Genomic DNA, 21,397 nt, shown 5'->3' with positions numbered 1-21,397 from the left:
AGCCAAGAATATTGCCAGGAAGTTGAGTACGAAGTGCGTCTAAACTTCCGCGTTATGAAAACTAAAAGCAAAATTTTTAACTTTATTTGAACTAATCAAAAATTACGGACAAATACAAGTAACACTCACAGTGTGAATGATCCGTACTGATATACTAGCCTACCATAAAATTTGTTAAGTATTACTAGTAGGTAGTTCATAAATAATTAGATCATGGCACCTAGGGGGTTGAAGTGTGCTTAGGATTTTAAACGTTTTATGTGAAATTGTTGATTCTACCGTTTTGTTTGAAAAATATATCAAAATCAAACAAGTTGCCTTAGAATTCCACGTAGAACGAGAAATTTATGATTTTCGGAACTTTTCTTATTGCATGTGCTGGAAGATCTTCCTTCGGGTCAAATTTCGAGATTCTGAACTAGGAGGATTGAACAGCTGAACTTCTATTTCTCCCTCAGCTCCCCTTTGTATTATTACAAAAGCCAAAGGCAGTTGAAAGGTAAAAATGCTATTTACAAACCACAACTGACATTTCGTCATTTGATATAAGGCATTTCCAAAAGAACTTTAATATTTTTTAATCATTCCATAATGTATACTTTAATATAATGCAGTCATACACGTCAAACATTAAAAATGCATCATTGATGATTATATGTCATAAGAATGCATGCAACCAACTATACATCGAATCTGGACATTTAGACCCGTCCATTACTTTGCAATTGTTCGATAGAAACCGAGTCACAAAAACCTTTTTACAAAGCTTAATAAAGTTGAATGAAACTCTACAAAACCCTAATAGGTTCTCTTAAACGTAAATCCTTTGACGTTTTTCTACAATTATTAACCAAAAAGTACAATTTTCAATCATAGTCACAATAAATAGTATACCCTACATTGGCTGAGTCCTTGTCTCTTATATGTATCTATATTTTACCCTTTAATTGGTTTTAATGTTTGGGTTGGTACCCTATAGTCCTTGATAAGTCGAATAAGTCAACAGATAGTCAACAAAAATATGCTCTAAGGTTTTCGTTTACATTTCAAGATAGCGAACAAGGAAACCCTCAAGAGGTTATCATTTCTCATTAAAAGTTCCAAGAACAAGTTCCTCTCTCCTTTAATAGTGCCCGATAAATTATAATATTAACGTCGCCAGTACTAAAATTCTTAAATATAGACTAGCTATATCTGTTGATTATCTAACGAGGTCGTTACGGAGAAAGAACATCATAAAAATTAAAAACGTAAAATACAACAGTAATAAAAGTGGCTACCGAATTTAATATACCAAACTGTTTGTACATGTATTTGTACACACACTAAAACTATAGCTACACCATATAGCCGAGAAGAAAAGAGTCATTTTCTACAGTTCGATGATCATTTAGTAGCAATTACAGAAACAGTTGCATCCAATAAAAAATTAACCAATACAGTAGTAGTAATGCATACAGTTGTATATGAAATTGGCGGCACTTCGAGGCATTACCAATACCAAGAAGAATAGAGATAGAATGAGAAAAAAACGATGGCTCTAATACACAACTCAAATTGTACCTACTCGTCAGTTTGCTGCGCAGTAGCGTAGTGCGCATGCAACTTGATACGTAGTCAAGGAGATTTTGGTTGTTTGACAACTAGTAATACCGAAAATGTTGCGCAGTCGCTCATCGCGCAGAGTACCTACTCTTACGTTTTCTGTCCTTGTTGTCATAAAAGGAGTTTAACTTGATAATAACATTTTTGCTAGAATAGAAACATCAAACTATAGAAATTATAACTCAAACTGACTCAAAATACGATAAAAAGTTATCCCAATTCAATTATTAGGCTATACCGTTATGAATAAAAACACTAGATGAATCAAAACCGACCAGGGATTAAAGGTTTTTATTTTTCGGAAACAACAGCTTGTTTCGTCCTACGTTGTTGGACTTTATCAACATAGAGCGAAACGTTGGCTGTTGTTCTTAAAAAATAGAAACGAAAGTACGACAGCAACAAAATATTAAATGAATTTTCACAGTAATATGAAACTTTTTGTTTGAGCATCCTTTTTTAGTCATAGAAATCTCCGAGGAAATATAAAGAACTTTTGGTAAAAAAACAGGGAATGAAAAGAAATTTATGTGGCAACGCTGATAAGAAGCTTTGTGCCAAAGCTCTCATATTCACTTGGGCTATTACACTATATTCAAAGAATAATTACCATATTAGCGACGGGAACAATAAAGAGCAACATTAAAACCATTCTTTAGATCTTGAAATTGCTTCATACATCAAATAAAGACAAATAGCTTAGCATTAGATTCGGATGGAAAGTTCGAAATCCAAAAATAGCAATAAATTACTAAACATTCAAATAAATTTCAATATTCCGATTTGAAATCATAAACCAAGCTAACTACTGTATTTAAGTAAAATTTGTTATCCTTAATGTCAGTTGAGCGGAGAATATCGTCACAGTCGGAACAATTCTTACAGCAATCTAACTAAATTTGTGAAACAAAGTAAGTATTTTTAACTTTTTAAAATTCCACAAAATAATGGAGTTTAAGCAATTAGATAAAAATAGTATTCACATCTTGCCTTTTTTTACACCAATTAAATGTGAAAACCACAGTCAATATCGGCCTGGTTTACGTATTAAAATATGAGTTTATTATTATTCACATTTATGAAATTTATAGTACTTGTCGTATTACCTGTAATAGAATCAAAATCAAAATTAATTAATTTACAAAAAAAATGAAAATAATAAATTTGAATAATTTGTTTATACTTTAGATCAAATTACCAACATGAGGCATTTACGTACCTGTTGACCTTTCATCGTTATAAGAAGTTAAAACAGTGACTTCCTTTGGCATTCATTTAGTAGGAAGCTATTTGTTAACAATTACTGCAATACTTTTGAAACAAAAAAGGATCTCTGTGTTTGCTCCCAAGTTACCGTTTTACTTCTAATTGTTAGGATCCTTGACTAGTTTGTCTTAGTAACTAATACCTCCTTAATATTTGCTTTTGGCGTGTGGCGAGTGTTGTCTAGAAATAAAGCGCTATCAGTCGTACCAAAACGCCCATAATTTTATGATATCTCGTCAAGATTGAAACAGTTTCTTTGAGCCAAAGCGAAGTCCGATCGGTATTATAAGTAAATAGTAATGATCGGTAAATAATTACGTACTTATGAACGCCTATTTGAAGGACTTTCAAAAATAGCAGCGCGATATTTTCTTTAATAGACCGATTTTTGTTTTCAATAGTGTTCGCAGCTAAACATTACAAGTAAGTAGGTGCACTTAAATAAAATTATTTTTACTTCGTTTGAAACCTATAAATTACTCTAACATTGTAGTAACAATGTGCATAGATGTTGTATGGAGTGTTCAAGAAACGTTTCAATGCATTTAGTTTTCATTGCCGTATTCTTTAAGCACTGCATTTAAAATTCGCAAGATATTAGACCGTGCTCTTGTTGAAGTTGACTTTAATTTAATTTCAGTGAATATTCACTAATTTTCAGTTACAATAATATCACTGCAAATTTGTGAGTATTAACTGAACTAATTACTAAATTGAATATACTAATTAACTGTTAAAAATAATAAAAAAAATGCCTTAAAAGTCGGCAAAACAAGTAATGAATAACTTGTAATGCATTGCCTGAAATATTTAAACTTCAATGAGGAAAAATTTTGTTTTAAACTGTAATAATTCTTCTTAACTACAAGTATTCCCACAAAAAAATACCAAAACAGTAAGTTTTCAATCGCAAAAACATTTGACTTTAAATTCGTTTTGCTAATAGAACAGTAAATTACCTAAATAACTGAATAAAATGCTCATTTCACAATGAAATTATTGTAATCACTGCATTTCAGTTAAATATGATTAAGTCATTGTGAATAACGAGTTTTTAATAAATCACTTAAACTCTGTAAAATAATTTAATAAATATAATCAACTAAGTGTTAGGTTGGTTCATGAAGTTATCGACTATTTATCATGCAAAATTATTGTTCTATGACAAGACTTTGCACTTGACTGTACAATTTTTATTAGGAGCCTGAAAACCATATTTTTCTTTACGATAACTGGTGTGAGATGCGAATAAATAGATGCACTCAGTAATAATCTGGCTTAAGTTGCAAATAAAGGAAACGGGTGCTACATGTTTGAAAGGTGCACATAAGAATAATAAGTGTCTTTTTGTAAACTTTATTTTCCCAAAAGTCCATTTTAGTGCATAAGATCCAATGAATGTCTTTATAAATAAACAGGGTCTCGACCTACACAAAAACAGTAACACAAAAAGATTGCAAGTAAGAGTCACTTTTGTCGAAAAAATCGAGCATAAAAAGTGCATTTTGTGGGCATCGCTGCCATTTCCAAAGCAAACACATACCCAGCAATAACACCGTTTTCGCGATATTTATAACTAACCGAACTGAACGTTGAACGTTAGCATATAGTCATAGTGTGCCATGTGGTCGAACGTCGGCCTGTGTGAAGACAGTTAGTGTTATATTAAGCGTCGCGGCGTCTGTTATTCGACGTCGCTGGTCCAACATTTCACGTCCTAACTGACGCCCCGTAACTGAAAGATGCTCTCAAAGATCTCCAGGTCTCCTCTACAGCCTCGGATACACAACCAAAAATGTCTTCAATAATAATCATAACGATAATAACATGTAAAAGTTGGTGATGTTGAACTTGTACGATTATGATGTTGATGATTGATGAGTGTTGTTCCATGACACACTGTTAATAGTCGAATAGCTAGTTAGTGAGAGGTTTTTTTGCGATGTTGGTGTTGCTTCAATGCAAAAGTGGAAAGGGTTCCAAGTGAGTAAACCAAAATTACCACGTTCAAAGTGTATTGCATGCCATGTCCAAGCTGTTTGTGATGTAAAATTGTTCCGAGAAACCAAAACTGAAGTATGTCAAAAGCATTCCGATTAAAATTAATCAGCAGCATTATCCTGCATATCCCGTGGCATTTAGAGGGAACAAGGAGATCTCAATATGTTGGACATCTTTAGGGGCCTGAAGAATTTGATCAGGGTCAGCCATGTCCACATAGACAGCGTCGTATTCCGACTCCACTATTCGATCACTGTGATCATTCTGATCGCATTCAGTCTTATATTGACGACGAGACAGTACGTGGGCAATCCCATCGACTGCGTCCATACCAAGGACATACCGGAAGACGTCCTCAACACCTTCTGCTGGATCCACTCGACGTATACCGTGAGGGCGGCGTTTTACAAGAAAATTGGATTGGAAGTACCTTACCCCGGCGTGGAAACGGCAAAGGACGAAAAGGACAAGAAACTCTACAAATACTACCAGTGGGTCTGCTTCTGCCTTTTCTTTCAAGTAAGTAGGTCGACTGAACAATATATGTGTGTATGTATTTGATAGGTAGACGCCGGTGGTATTACACGTCTATTTTCGTGCGCAATGTATTCTTAAGTGTAAACCGGAGGAAATCGGGGAATGAATTACCTGCCTGCCTGACCTAATTCGCTAAACATTATTTTCTTCTTTATTTTTTTACGAAAGAAATTCAACGCTTGTACGCCTTGAAGTGAAAGAAATGACAAACACGGCGTAATGTTTTTCAACATTCAGATAAATCTATCGGTGCTTCTGTCATTTTTGAAGGTATTTATGGATGAATATCATAATAAAAACCCCGCTTTGAAAACATGTTTGATTTCCAAATATATTTAGTTTTGTGTCAACTATTTAAAACATTAGTTTAGTTTTGAAATAAATTAAGGTATTTGGCCTTCAATTGATGGAACATTTTGGAGATTATTTGAAAATTTCATCCTATTACCAATTGGATATCTTTCATTCGGAAAGAAAAGCTACTGCCAAATAGCTAATAACGTTAATTTCTTAGGTATTACTTCTGGGCCTTTTCTGTATCATTGTAAAAATCTATTCAATACCTTAATAGTTAGCATCTATACAATTTGCATGTCACTACTTTGGATAATATTTCCGTTTAATATGAAATAGAGGAAGACCCCGCTTAACGCGTAGGATACGTTCCATCAAAGTAGAGCGTAATGCGAAACAGCGCTAAACGAGGCTATCTTAACATGTAAATAATGAAGTTAGGGGATGATTTTTAATAAAACTAAAACCAAACATTTATTTCTTACAAAAATAAAAACAATATAAACGAATATACTTATAAAAACAAATAAAATTCTAAGTCAGTCAAATCATTCAGTCTATTCTGTGTTTTTAATTTTCTGCCTTCTTGTCGAGAAGGCATCTAATGTAGTTTGCGTTCTGTTGGAAGTTGTTGATAAGTGGATAAAGCATCTATAACACCCCGTCTTGATTTTGAATTCCTGTCAAAATTTGGATCATTTTCAACTAATTGGTCCATAATTTCAGTTATAGTGGTCAAATTCCTTTTTATAATTATAAACATCATCGAAAGTTCTTTTTGCTCTTCTTCCAAATCACTACTATCAATATTTTTGTTTCCTTCTTCCTCAGTTAATTCCTTGAACTCATCATTAGAAAGACTAGCTGCTGTTTCTTGAACTATGATAAAAATGCGTCCGTACAGCACCGCACCAAACAAGAAACAGAACAACACTGTTTCGGATATGTTATGTAGATACGTATTCGGAAATCTTGCGCTGCGCACAATTTCGGGAAATCCCCGGGTTGAAATAAACAGCGCTAAACAAAACAACGTTATGCTAGGTCTTACTGTATTTCGATAAAAGTGAAGTTTACGGCACCCTCTACAAATTAATCAAATCACGACAACACTTACTTTGTTCGTGTTGTCTTTTCCTACCGTAGTCTCATACAAATCCTAAGCAAATCCATCAAACAAAAGTTGCCAGTACTATGAAAGTTTGCTATAGATATATAATGCGGAACCAACTTCAAAGACGGTTTCATAAACATGCGTTTCGCAGAGATTTTAAAAGTACAGTTGCCCGATATTTTCACGGTTTTTGCTTGAAAACGAAACAAATCTTAAACAAACGTCCTCTAAACTTCCTTTTTCCCGCGAACTGTATCACTATTTACCTACTCGTACACAAATGAATCGACAAACGTAAATTGCAAGTAGAAATAGACTATTGCGTTACATGTGTTTATCTCTCGAGGTACGAAATTTATTATGTTTATAAGGAAGTTATAGAAAACTATTTCTAATGTATAAAGTTCTATTTAAAGGTAATATCAAATAAATAAGAGTATAAACCAGAACACTGCGTACATCTTGTGCAATCAGTTGATTGTAAACCTTCATCATCATTATGCGATAAAATGCATGTTTCCAGGACGAGTAGTAGCAAAAATGGAATAGGCAAAGGACGAGCTATAATCGAGGAGCTGCAAACTGTATATAAAAATATGACGTTTGTTCCATAAAGACTTAACGAGCAGTGTTTACTTTACCTTTTGCTACTCCAAAATCTGTCGTTTAGCAGGTTAACAATCTAACCTAACGTAACATAACCTAATTTTCTTCTATTCTAAAAACATCTACCTCGAAAACGAACGGTAGGACAAATATGTCACAGCAATAATTAATTTATTTAGCTACAATACTGAGTAGATAATTAAAACAAAGAACTAATTATTTACTGTTTAATCAGTCAAAATATTAGTAGAATGAAGATTCGGGCTATAGGGACGTGGTTTAAGTGAACTATTCTGTCCAGACGTTTCGTCGGCTACTACGGCTGACATCCTCAGTGCTAGAGCTGCGTTGACGACGTGAACGTAGATTATATCTCGAAGTCTCGACAGCGACTGACCCATATTTACCAACTTCGTTACTAAATTTGAAAACGTTGACAGAGGCGATAATGAACCATTTTGCGAAAGCATATTCAGTTATTGCCTTGTCGGTCAATGGCACAAATATGACAAATATAAATATTTGTATAATTTTGTTGTTTCGAAAGAATGAATTTTTTATATAAGTAACAGGGTGTTATGTGAATAAAATTTAAGATTTTGGATATGCACCACTTTAGTAAATTATCTGCTACCGATGTTTCGTTATTCAGGGATTCTTATTGTCTACAACTAATCTGAAATTACCTACTGTCTATTTCCAATTGCACGTTAACTTCAAAAGTCATGAATATGTCCTATATCATTAAGGTAATAGACAATATGGCAAAGCATACCTTCTTAATTATTTATTATTCCCCCATTCTTATCCTGCAGTTATAGGAATACAGGGGAGAGTTAAAGAAACATTATTTTGCTAGGAGTTTAGAGTGTATCGGGAACTAAAGTGGTCAGAAGTTATACTTCGTTTACTTTCTGTAGCGATGTGACCTTCAGTTTGACCGGCGCAAAGTAGAAAAGAGCAGCACTAGGCCAAAAAAGGAAAGAGACAACTCTCGGCCACACTCTTAACCGGTGAGGAGCGTATAATCCGTACAGTACTGCACGGAAAAATTGACCATTTTATCCACTACAATTGCATTGCTCAAATGTGCTGTTATTGGTACCATTTACTACTAAAAATATCAACGAGATGTTTATTTATATTTGAAGACATATTAAAGGCTTTAACGCTTGTTTTCGACTCGCACTACTATTCATGATTGAACAAAACTTTAAAAGAAAGTAAGTGAAGTATATGAGAGGTTACATTTATTACATTTCATTTGTCGTCGATTTACCCCTGCCATTCTGTGTGCACCCTATTATCAAATGAGAATCCCTACGCATAGATGGCGCTGAAAATGTTCGTCCCTTTTGTTTTTCTTTTCAATCAATTAGCATAAATAGAGAACGTTAAATGTTTCTTAAAATTACTGTAACTGTTATTCGATTTTCTAAGGTGTTCAGATATAAATAAGTAAAAAAGTAAACAACTAGATAATAAAAATGCCGATTTAAATTTTGCGGTTACTTCAGCCGGTTATATTAATCGATAAGATCCACAAACAAGATGGACATGGCGGCTGAACACGCATATGTCTAAATATTTATTTTACTTTCGTTCGGTTTGCTTATAGATGACATGATCTAACGATTTTGCTCTTTCCTAGTACATTTTACGCCACAACAAAGAAACGTATTGACTGTTTGAGAGAATCGCATAAATCGATGATGACAGAACCCGGTTGTTAAACTCACATTACGCGGCTGGGTCATAGATCCGATTTCATATCTACAATTTTTATGTGAGTTTGTTTAGGTTGGAGATTTATCCACTAAATGACAGTTACAAAAATATTAGGACGCCTACTTTTACTTACGACAGACGTTGTAGGGAATATCGTAAATATGGAAAAGAGATGCCAAGTAGGAATTGCAGCGGACACTAATAAAGAAAAAGGAATAACATTGCACCAATTAATGTGTAACAGAAAGAGATACGGACAAGCACAATTTGAGCATGATGCCAACATCAGACTTTAAAGAAAGTCCAACATTGTCAGGAATTTGTGAAAGCAAAGACGGTTGTTTAAAGATATACAGTCAAAATCTGTTATAATAACGACACCGAACGGACTACTCATATTTGGTCGTAAAAACCGATAGTCGTAATAGCCGGTGACGTTATTATTAAGTACTTAATACCTATTATTGAATGTATGATTAATATATTCATATATAAAATAAAACTACATTTTATTTATTTTACATAAAACGTATTAAAAAAAGACATTACGTACATATTTTTATATATCATATTAATATTTTTGTGGATTTTTTTGCTTATCGGTTGTACCAAAATTAAAATCCCTACTGCCCTTTGCCTACGTTAAGTTTAAATAATACTAATTAAACAAAAAACATCAATGGTTTTATTATTTTGTTTTTATGTGTAAGATTACCAAAAAACTAATGTAATTGTCCAGAATTGGGACTTCAAAAATGTTTTCATCGATTTACGGTCATTTCTGAGGGTTCAATGATTATATTTGAGGCGGGGAGAAACATTTTTTTTTATTACAGCATACATCATACATCATATAGACACATGGTATATGGTGTATGTATAGCTATTTCTTCTTTTAATATTAATAATAGACCAAAGAAATTTATGAAGTCATAAAAAATTGTCTCCTCCACCTTCTAATATCTAATTCTATTATTTAGAATGACAGGAAATCGATGAAAAAATTTTTGGAACGATTTTGGTTTGGAGCCTCAATTCTGGACAATTACCAAAACTAATAAAAAGAACATTACTAGGTCATCTAATATGGGACGGGGCTTAGTATAAGTAAATATGAAACACCAAAGACCACGTGGTAACAAAGGAACATTCACAGTTAAAAAATTAATTAATATAATAAAATTTTCAATCAACTTCATATTAGTTTTAATTTGGACAGAAATTGCCTGTTTACTTACTATTATACGTTTCCTTGGCATTAAATAAAATGTTTACATTTTACAAAGAGTAATATTAATGTAAAATACGGCGTACCATAAAAATAAACTAAATATTTGTTATTATAGTCTATCATGCTCATATTTTAGTCAAGTTGAATGATATTTTTGAAATTAGTCTTGTAGAAATTGGGAATTTTTCGAATAACCGCTGGAGACATCAACGTTAGATCAAGCGACGAACCTTACTCACCAATATAAAATTTACTTACTGTTTATGGTTTAATGATAACGTAACCGTTTTTATTATAAACCTAATGTCAAAAATGTTTTTCAACATTGACCTCTGCACCCTTAGACACATATACATATATATATATATATATATTTCTATTAAGCAACTAAGCACGTATTAAAATCTGACTTCAAAGGATTCTAAGGACTTATGGTTGACAGCCAATTTTAATTTTAGGATNGGAGTTAGGAGGGGTAGAGGTAGACCTAGATTAGATTACTGTTCGCAAATAGTTAAGGATGTGGGCTGTTCTAGTTTTAGGGAAATGCGAAGTTTAGCTCAGGATAGGAAAGAGTGGAGGTACGTGTCCAACCAGTCTTAGGACTGATGACCTTATGATGATGAAGCAACCGCTAACCGATGCACCGCTTACCATTATTCGGTTAAATTTTTTCATTTTATCTGTACTGCTTTTGAAGCATTTCCTAACTTAACAAGGGCGTGTTCAGAACGCAGAGAATGACTACAGTCCCAAGTGAAAATAAGAAAGGAGATACGTTCATTCTTACAATATTAGTACGTACGTGATATAAAAGTAGAATAAGAGTTAATATACAAAGACGATAATCTAGGACAAAAATAGCCGATTTTCGATATTTAGTGAGTCAGATAACTCAGGGTAGAAAAGCACTATAGGTATAAAACTAAAAATAGCCCAGTTAAAATCATATTAGAAGCATAAAAAGAACTATTGTTCGCAAATAGTTAGAGAAATGCTAAAATTGGCTCATGTGGAAGTACCTATCCAATTGTTCTTCGGGCTGAAAACCTTGTAATGATACAGTATATTGATGTCTGGCAAAATAGCGAGTTAAATAGAAATGACTACAATAACATTTGTTAAAAGCATTATGAGCTTTTACATAAAAATGCAAAAAATAAAATGTGTAATATTTGTAGTTGGGGTAGGTAACATTAAGCCGAGTAACAGGAATTTCCTAGAAGGAGGAGAGTTTTAGGAGCTACCCTAGACAAAAATTTTCAGTCTCTCCCTAGTCTCTCAGAGTCTTTCAGCGTCCCTGAGAACGTCTCTCACAGTCTCTCAGTTATTGCCTAGGTGTTTTATAGATCTCTCACAGTCTCTGTATGAGAGACTCGAACGATAAAATTGTTAATTTAGAAATTCGAGTCTCTGACCTAGAGACTGAATGAATAAAACTGAAAAATTGAGACACTCGAGTCTCTCGTAGAAAGACTGGGATCTCTGAAATTTGTTGAACTTTTAATTTTAACCATGTCTATCGAGACACCACTTATTGAGAGATTCGAGTCTCTCTTTCAGAGACTGGATACGAAATGAGAATCTCTCTATGAGCGACTCGAGTCTCTAGTTCAGAGACGCTAAACAGTTTTTTTGACAGTCTCGATGATAGACGGAGACTCGAGTCTCGCTTTCAGAGACTCTGAGAGACTGAACATTTTTATCTCGGGTAGTTACATCGTCAAAAGTATTAAGTTATTATTAATTAAGGATTAAGTATTATGATGCCGGCTTTCACAAGAGGGCACAAAACAAACTGATTTGCACGACAACTTTGACCGGGATGGAAATTTAGTTAAATTCATAATGCAAATTATATGTACCTCTATCAATATTTAAGTTTTCGCCACCAGATGTAGCCTACCAATTTCGTCAGATACTGATAGGTACGATATGCAGAATTAAGATTATCTTCCAACTCAATAGCATAAAATTCAATTTACACAGACATTCTCACAACTGCTGATATCAGACCTTATCTCAAGAATATGCAAATAAGAAGGAATCAATTTCCGACACATTTCGTAGTAATACACGAAATTCTTTTACAAAAAAACATTTATACATAAAAATGTTGTGTTAGCTTTTGCAGCTTTTAGTCCATTCCTGAGCCTGTCATTAGGCACTAAATTTTTTTTAATTTAAATTTATTAGACATGATGTTTAACATTTCGTGGTTTAACGGAATATCAAATTTACTGAGAGTAACAAGACAAAAGACTTGCTTTTTCGGTTTCAATTTATCTACATCGTTTACTTCTTGCCTTCTGTTGTGCGCGGTATCTATTTTGCTCACGAGTCGGCTATGGGGTGATAACATTAACTGTCAAGGAACTAACGTCAGAGATTCGTTTCTTGGTAAGTTACATTTTGTACTAATTAAAAATAAAAAACACAAATCGCTTCGGTGGTTCATACGACATGCATCCGTAGCCGATTACCAATTTCGACCTATCTAATTACTCAAAAATTAATGGAGTTACTCAAACTGCAGTGGGAAAACACAAGTATACAAACATGGTTACATCGATGAACAAAATTATGCTCACAAAATTAACAAAAACAATCATACAAACAAAAAGCTCGCAAAACAAATGAACAGAGATGTGATTTATTTGAAATACTTGCATTTAAAATGCAAATAAAATATTTTTACTTTGAATTTACGTACTTTCTTTGAAAAAAGCATTTTGTATTTTATTTAAAATACTGTTCCAAACGTATTTTCTATTTGTAAAATGTAAAACACATTTTTGCCGTTAAAAGTTTTGGTAGTATCACCAGTTAAATTTTATATAAAATGATAAATAAAAGTTGCTCACATTGACCATTGAAGGTAATAGGAACTTTAAAAAGAGGACAAGGAGACATTCCATGAATTCCTTCTAGTTCTTTAACTAAAGAGAGCCCAAAAAATTCTAAACTCCTTTGAAATGGATAATCAGAAATATTGGATTGATATTGTTTTCGGGGTTCAGTGTCATGGTCCATGGAATTTTTAAGTTCCAAATTCTTATCAGCACCTGCCAAATCACCACTTATCGTACCTTTAGCAAGGAACTACGAAATTCTATGAATTATGACAAAACAACCTGCAAAAGAATATCGAACTGACATACGCCAATTGTGTAAAATTGAAAACTACAATATGTTCTAGTGTGCTAATAAATGCCTATAATCCAAAATTCCTAGAAAACGATTCGAGAAACTTCACTTATTAGATGAACCCAAAGTTAAAAAAACTATGGATTCCATTTCTTTCTCTTATTACAATGTGTAAAACATCGGAAACAAAATGGGGTTGCAATTTTTTTTATATAAAATGGTTGATGTCGATTGTACATCAATAAAATCATTTGGAACCCTATTTTGGCTCTGATTTTTCACCGTAAACAAACTATTTTGACATCAGTGTCTTTTTTCCAATTAACGTGGATGGTCTCTATCCCATCAATCACACACTCTTTATACGCCGGTTTAACTTAGATATTAATTAACAGGTATATAAGTAACAGGATTGACAGACATACAGACAAACCAAAGATGTAGCTACGGAACCCTAAAAACAAATTTCAGCTGCTAATAATTTCTGTTGCCTTATTTACAGATGTATTTTGCTGGATACATTCAACATACAGTGTTAACGATGCTTTCAAAAAAGAAGTAGGAAAAGATGTAATTTATCCTGGCATTACTAATTCTAGAAATTATAAGAATATCAGGAGGTATAGCTATTACCAGTGGACAGCTTTTACACTATTTTTGCAGGTAAACACACTTGTAGATTTACACCAATTCAGGGGTTTTTTTCAATGTTAAGTTATTTGCAATTTATTGTCCATTTGGGTTGGTGGAGGAACAAACTGTAGATTTATGTATTGCACAATGTATTACTTGGTAGAAATCCTAATTATTATTGTTGATTTTGTTAGTTGTATTTAAAGTTTCCGTATGGATTTCAAATCTTTAGTAAAAAACAAAGTTTGAACTTCCAATAGCGAGAAATTGTAGCTAATATAGTCAACAAACTGAAGCTAATTGACTTATTCTGAACTTTTTATTCATTCAGCATTCAACATTCATAATTTGCTTTTAAGAAGTTTAACTTTAAATGGACCTAAAGACCCAAGTTGATGGAATTTATTAAAATTCGGTTCACTAGTATAAATAACAACTATAGATAAGGATCTTAATTAATTACAGAAAATTAAAAATTGAGTGATTCTCGATCAGATTTCCCATGATCGTTACCGCTGCTGAAATAAAAACAGGAAATGTAGCTAGATTGTCAAATCGTCTAACAGGAAATTTGAAAAATTCATTCTTCTCGCAATTACTGGTTATTCTTGAAATATAAATGTATTGATGATATTCGACATTAACACAAAGATACAGGGAACCGTTGAAAGCGTTAGTGCTGTCGAAACATAGAAGGAATCATTTGAACACAAAGAAGAACTAGAGAGGACGTGTGGATAATTAATAAGAAGGAAAAGAGGTGTCTGCTGTTGCATTGCAAACAGAAGAAGAAGGATGATAGGACACTTGAGAAGGATTGAAGGAAAGAGAAATAGGAGAATTCCTCGACGAAAAGTCGAGTCGTACCAGGACGTCAAAGCAAAAAATGATTTATGATCCTACTATATTTTCAATGTACAGTAGAACCTCTTTAAGTCGAACCTCGCTTCAAGTCCTAAAACCTCCATTACTCGAAATCTCTATTAGTCGAAATAACCAGTGAGTCCCTGCAAGCTATTTTGGTACATATTTTCCCTCTATAACTCGAAAAATTAAATTAGACCTGTGTATCTCGAACATAGCAATGATTTACTTTAAACCTTTACAACTCACTACTTTGAAGATTACTACATCTGTATAACTCGAAAACAACTCTCTTTTGATGTTCGAGTTATAGAAGTTCTACTGTATAACCAACACCAAAATGAGCAGGCCCCGACGAAAATTCGATTGAAATATATCAAAAAACGTCAGATTCAGGGCAGTGTGGTAGCAGGTAGAGCACATCCAGGGTCTTAAAAGGATTTAAAGTAGGCAGTGGTGACAAACAGGTCAAATTAGTCGTGAGCAGCAGCAATCACACTGGCGAATTTAATCAAGACTGACTTATTTGTGAATTTTCCATAATTTTTTTGCAGATTTTTGTTTAGAATAATTAATTCTACTAATTTCAGTAAAATTCATCAAAATTATTCCTTATTTCGAAAACTTTTTTGTGGAAATAACGTAATCGAAGGCAGATTTTTTTTATAATATTATACATCTACTGCTTCGTTAAGAGTAAACTTATAGCATGCAACGGAAGTCGCGCGCGCACATATAACGAAAATTCGACATTATGAAGTTAGCAGCGAGGCTGTAAGTTATAGAACACGCGATGATAATTGGCAACTGCTCTCGATGGTCACCGCTGTTGCTGGTTGGGGTGTGTTCCCACCCTGATCAATATAGGCAGCACTGCACGGTGGTATTATTTAAATAAGTGTGGTATATAATCGAAAACATTGTTTGAATAAATACACATTTATTATTGTGTGTATATCTACCAACTAAATAAATAGAAATATAACCTCAACCGCGAGGGACATGGTTACATATAGATACCAATTTTTTTTTCTATTTCTAAAATAATAGACTACCTAATCGTTCGTTATTTTTAATGCGAAGTTCAACGAATTATGTCCAATTTTTGCGGCGTTCTGGCACGTAAAAGCACACAACAATTTTTAGTGACAAAACTGAGTCTAGTTCAAATAACTGGCATGATGCAACGAAAATTCAGGTATAAATATAATAACACAACCGGATGCTGCTTCATCTGTTCTATTTTAAAATAATAATGCGTTTCTAAAGTATTCTTTCAATAACGAAAACGCTTTTCATGTTGAAAAGTACTTGAAAATAAATATCCACTGACACACCGAATGGCTGTAACGAATTACCGACTCGTTTCGTATGTCAGCTTCGGCATAACGAAAAATCCACTTAGAGGATACAGAAAAATAGTCAGACCATCATGAAAAAAAATTGAAAACCCTTTTTGACAACATAAGATCGATTAGAGCTAAAATATTTACGTTTTAATTTCAACTTTAAATTGAAAACGCACAAAAACGAATGAAATTTTACAAAATCCCATTAGCAAAAGCTTAACGAATCGTACCAGTAAATTCAGTTCAATTGAACACTAATTAGTGTTTTTATTGGGAAAGCAATATAACTAAATAAATATCCAGTTCGTAAATGTTAAAAAGGCCCAATAATCCTTTCTAAATTATTGGTGCAGAAATAAAGTTCGGCTCATAAAATATTTGCATAATTACTGCAAAATAAATTAAAATAATTTATAGCAAATGAAAATTTGACTTCTGACAGCACAAATATTGCAAACACACAAACATCTCCCTAATATTTAATATTTAAATATATTTGTATAAATTAAATCTTCTACTAACTGTAGTTTGGTTTCTCAATTCAACTATTAAAAGGAAAAATATTTTATTACGGTTATTATTATCGAAAGTACAAAATTTTGTCATTATATGCGAATCGACGCTATAAACGGAGGCGTTATAAGCACGGTTCACAACATAACAACACACGCATACATCGCCTTGTCATAATACAAACAGAGCCATTATAAGCAACTACGGATGGAATAAAATTTTGGCTTTTATGCAAATGGGCATTAATTGAGTCACTATATATTTGCACGAAAGATGTATAGGGTTGTTCGGAAAGTCATTTTGTTTTTTTTTTGTGGAAATGAAAGGCAGTTTTCGTATAATAAACAAATACTTTATTAAATTATATATTGACCGTTCTGGTCCAACACCTTTTGCCATCTTTCTGGTAGTAGCATAATTCCACGCTCATAAAATTTTTGGTCTTTGCTGGCAAAAAACTGATCGAGGGTTTTTGACCTCCTCATTTGAGGTGAAGGTTTTACCGTCTAAAAAAATTTTGGAGTGACCGGAACAAATAATAATCCGATGGTGCCAGGTCTGGAGAATATGGTGGGTGTAGCATTGTATCCCATTCAAGCTGTAAAAGCTTTTGGCGAGTGACCAAACTTGTGTGAGGTCTCGCGTTGTCTTGGTGAAACACTACACCTTTCCTGTTGATTAGTTCTGACCTTTTCTGTTGAAGTGCATCATTCAGTTTGTCCAGCTGATGACAGTAGACTTCCGAATTAATCGTTGTGTTATCCGGTAAAAGCTCAAAAAAAAACGATTCCTTTAAAATCCCACCAAACAGACAGCATCACCTTTTTTTGGTGAATATCGGCTTTGGAAATGGTTTGAGCCGGTTCATCTTTTTTGCTTCATGACCTCTTGCGTTTGACGTTGTTGTATACAACCCATTTTTCGTCCCCGTCCCGCAAGCCTTGCTGTATGAGCTCTCAAAGTATATAAAAATTATACGGCTTAAATGTGAAGTTGGGTGCAAAGGAATACAATTAAATCCTCTGTCGGGAAAAAACGAAATGACTTTCCGAACAACCCGATAGTATATTTTAGACAAATGCGGATATTGCCCTGACACAATACAAACGGAGCCTTTATAAGCGGATCCCGAAAGTTTCGCCTTTGTATGCTAACCTACGTTATAAACAGAGCCTTGATAAACACAGTTCGCTCTGTTTATGTATACAAGATGCAGCACATCCTAACACACGCATACATGAACTTCACACAATACAAACGCAGCCGTTATAAGCAGTAAAATTGCGGCATTTTATACGGATAAACATTATAAACAAAGTCACTATATTTTTGTACAAGATGCAAGATATTTTTGCCAAATGCGGACGTCGCCTTGACACCATACAAACGAAGGCGTTATAAACAATTCCCAATAGTATAAAATTTCGTCGCCATATGAGTCGTTATAAGCGGTTTTCACTTCATTTTATGCCGTCCTAAAAACATCGCTCTTGACTCAAAAACCCGTTGTACACAGCTGCCGTGGTACACAATTATCGATAATGATATGCATCTCCCTTGTTTCCTTCCTTAAAAAAGCACTTTCTTAATTAAGATAATGCCGTCAATCCTTTCTTCCTCCTAACGCGTCCAAAAGCAACATTTCGAGACAGTTCCACAGCTGTTTCACTTTTAAAAATGCAACAGCAGCAGCTGCTACTACTGCTTACTTTTCTAAAATAACTCAAGACTAAACAAGCTAATGATAGTAATGCACCGCTGCATGTGCTTTATCATGGGACAAGATGCACTTTGTCTTTTGTTAACGCGTTCCAACGGTACAAGGGGATATTAATTTGTGGAAACAATTAAACTTGACTCTGACAAAGCGATGCAGATGGCAATTCCTTTTGGAATACTGAGGACCTCAGGCGTTGCAAGCAGGGCTAATGGGCGACAACAGAGGATAATTTAGTTGACCCATGTAATTTGCAGTATAAATTATATTGGTACATTAACAATTACAGTAAAGAGTGGTGTCTATGCATATTTTCTATATATGTAGGATTTCTTTCTGCCTTGATATCTACTGAAAATTCCTGGCAGAAAATATAAAATGAGGAAATGCACGTGATTCTAATAACCTTCTATCGTATCATTGAAGACATTAGTTTTTTTATAAAAAAAGACATGTTTTTATGAAAATTTATGATTATAATTGATTCTGTTCGCATGCACCCATTATACTGAATATAAAATGTATAGCAGGATAGTAAACGTTATCAAAACACTAATTTATTGATTCGGCAACATTTTGGCTTTTTTTTATCGATAATTCATCAGGCATCTCAATCGGTAGTGTACAATAACATACATGTAAGGCAAAAAGTTAATCGAACATAGAAATTAGACGTTCCATTGTCGACATTTTCTTTTGTGTGTATCGCACTAGCAAAGGTACACAATGTGGTGAACGTTTGGAATATGTATGTATTTCGGCAACATCTATTTGAACCCCCGTATCTCTGAAAACTGTCCTACATTGAAATGCACCGGATAGTGATCAGCGTTGCCAGGTTCAGTAGATAGAGTTATCGCACTCTTTAGGAAAAATTATCGTATTAACATCAAAAATATCGTACGTTATTGCGTATGCGCATCGTAGTAATAGTCTAGTGGTGGGAGTATGAATTTGTAAAGAGAGTCTGTGTGCCCCGGTGGTTTTCTCAGTTCTTTTATACCATCAATAGAGGACACTATAAAAACTTTCCTGACAAGCTAATAACTTCAAAAAGAAAAATGAATTTCGGAGCGGATTTTAAACATTTTGGAAGAAAGTTCTTTTTTTAGAGTCCATAAACAATTAAATTTTATTGAATGTATACAAATAAACAACTTTTCAACATATATTTATATATCCATGCATATAGTGTATTTATTTTAACATTATAAAATTGTACTCAAGTTGTTAAAATCAACTATTCAACATACATAAAAATATTTTTTTTACAATAAAATCTAATGCAATAATAATAATCAACGTATTAATTCTGTTTTATTATTATATCGTCATCGCTATCATCACCATTATTCTTATTATTATTTTTATAAAGATTGTTCGAATTAAAACGAGATAACATTTCATCAGTGATCTCAAATTTATTGCATCCCCTATTCATTTCAATACACTGATTTGTAAGTAAAAGTCCGTTAACCGTCGCCAGTTTAGCAAGGAGAAGCTGTTAGGATCTACCTGAGAAGCTTTCGAGAATCAAAAGAGCCGAGTTTGCCCGGCTCTGTTGTAAATTAGAGAGAATTTGTATTTTTATGGAGTGAAAATACCCAGAGACTGTTCAAATGACCATTTGTTCTATTAACAAAAGATTTTAAGAAGGTAGAAAAACAAGGCAACAGGTTGGCAGAAACAAATATCGTAGTCCCACTACTTACATATTACTATTTGAAAATATTTTTTTGTCCCATAAGCACGGATTATCGTACGTTTAATAAAAATTTGAATTACGATATCGTACATCGTATTTGAAGCAAAATTATCGTATGTCCCCATAATTATCGTACAGGCTGGCAACGCTGATAGTGATCTTGCCAGGTTCCGAATAACCGGATATTAGCATTAGCTGCACCGGGTAACCACTATGATTAATGGTTAATATCTTCATTCTGACGAGTTTTCATTTATTTATTAAGTCCCGTTCAAAAAGTCCTGTAAACATTAAACCAATGATTTTCAACGAAAGGGTTGAATTGAAGCAATTGAAATGAGCCTATAATATTTATAAACTAAGTTATCGTTAATCAAAACCTGATATACCAACAAGCGACAGAAATTCCAACAGTTCGGTTATACTGATGCTTTCTTGTCTACGAGAAAACGTAAATACAAAAACTATATAAAAAAAAGGAATAATTTAGTATAGTAATCAATAAATAATACAAATTAGCACAAATAACCTATCCCAATAGAAGCGTAATTACCGATTTTTTGTTATACTTATTAAAGAACAAAAAGAAAAGCTCAAAACCCCAACGCCAAAACACGACACTGTAGTTGTCCGAAGCACTTTCCGGTAACAATATTACCTTCTTCAGTCCCTGTACCGAAAAGTGCTTCGGACAACTACAGTGTCGTGTTTTGGCGTTGGGGTTTTGAGCTTTTCTTTTTGTTCTACAACAACCGCCAAAATTTTTCCAATCTTCATAATACTTATTAAATAAAATTCTAAAAAAGGTGGCAGATTGCCGGGTACCAGATCGAATCCAACAGGTATTCCGGAAGAAGTACTCTAATTTTATTCTATATTCAATGGAATGACCAAGAGATTGAAGTTTGCAATACCAGGCTTGGCCTAGATGGAAACGGCAACTTTTTATCCTTAAATTAATTCTATAAAAAATGATAGAACTCGTAATTTTCACAATTTTTTATTTGTTTCGCTACCACAGTAGCTTTTCTTAAATGAAGTGTAACACATTAGCGAAATAATTGTCATGCTAAAAATAGAAAATTTT

The 21,397-nt window shown here is 33.4% G+C and overlaps 2 protein-coding genes across 3 annotated transcripts in view; both read left to right on the top strand.

Moving 5' to 3' along the window:
- Window positions 1-14,174, top strand: part of LOC108743607 (innexin shaking-B-like) — a 37,113-nt gene extending 22,939 nt beyond the window's left edge. The window contains exon 5 of one of the 2 annotated variants that reach the window (XM_018479198.1): window positions 14,032-14,174. In XM_018479198.1, the coding sequence (XP_018334700.1) occupies window positions 14,032-14,091 (60 nt within the window). In that variant the 3' untranslated portion in view covers window positions 14,092-14,174. Of the gene's footprint in view, window positions 1-4,289; window positions 4,440-14,031 lie in introns of those variants that run through there. The other variant, XM_018479189.1, reaches the window with a different exon arrangement.
- The window catches only part of LOC108743599 (innexin shaking-B-like), a 29,962-nt gene continuing 13,041 nt past the window's right edge, over window positions 4,477-21,397 (top strand). Inside the window, exons 1-2 of the mRNA XM_018479178.1 lie at window positions 4,477-4,854; window positions 5,052-5,391. Coding sequence (XP_018334680.1) covers window positions 4,814-4,854; window positions 5,052-5,391 — 381 coding nt within the window. The 5' untranslated portion in view covers window positions 4,477-4,813. The remainder of the gene's footprint in view (window positions 4,855-5,051; window positions 5,392-21,397) is intronic.

Source organism: Agrilus planipennis, unplaced genomic scaffold, assembly GCF_000699045.2.
Source record: "Agrilus planipennis isolate EAB-ADULT unplaced genomic scaffold, Apla_2.0 scaffold19, whole genome shotgun sequence".
Classification (NCBI taxonomy): domain Eukaryota; kingdom Metazoa; phylum Arthropoda; class Insecta; order Coleoptera; family Buprestidae; genus Agrilus; species Agrilus planipennis.
Note: the sequence above shows the minus strand (reverse complement) of the source record. Positions and strands in the feature narration are given on the sequence as shown.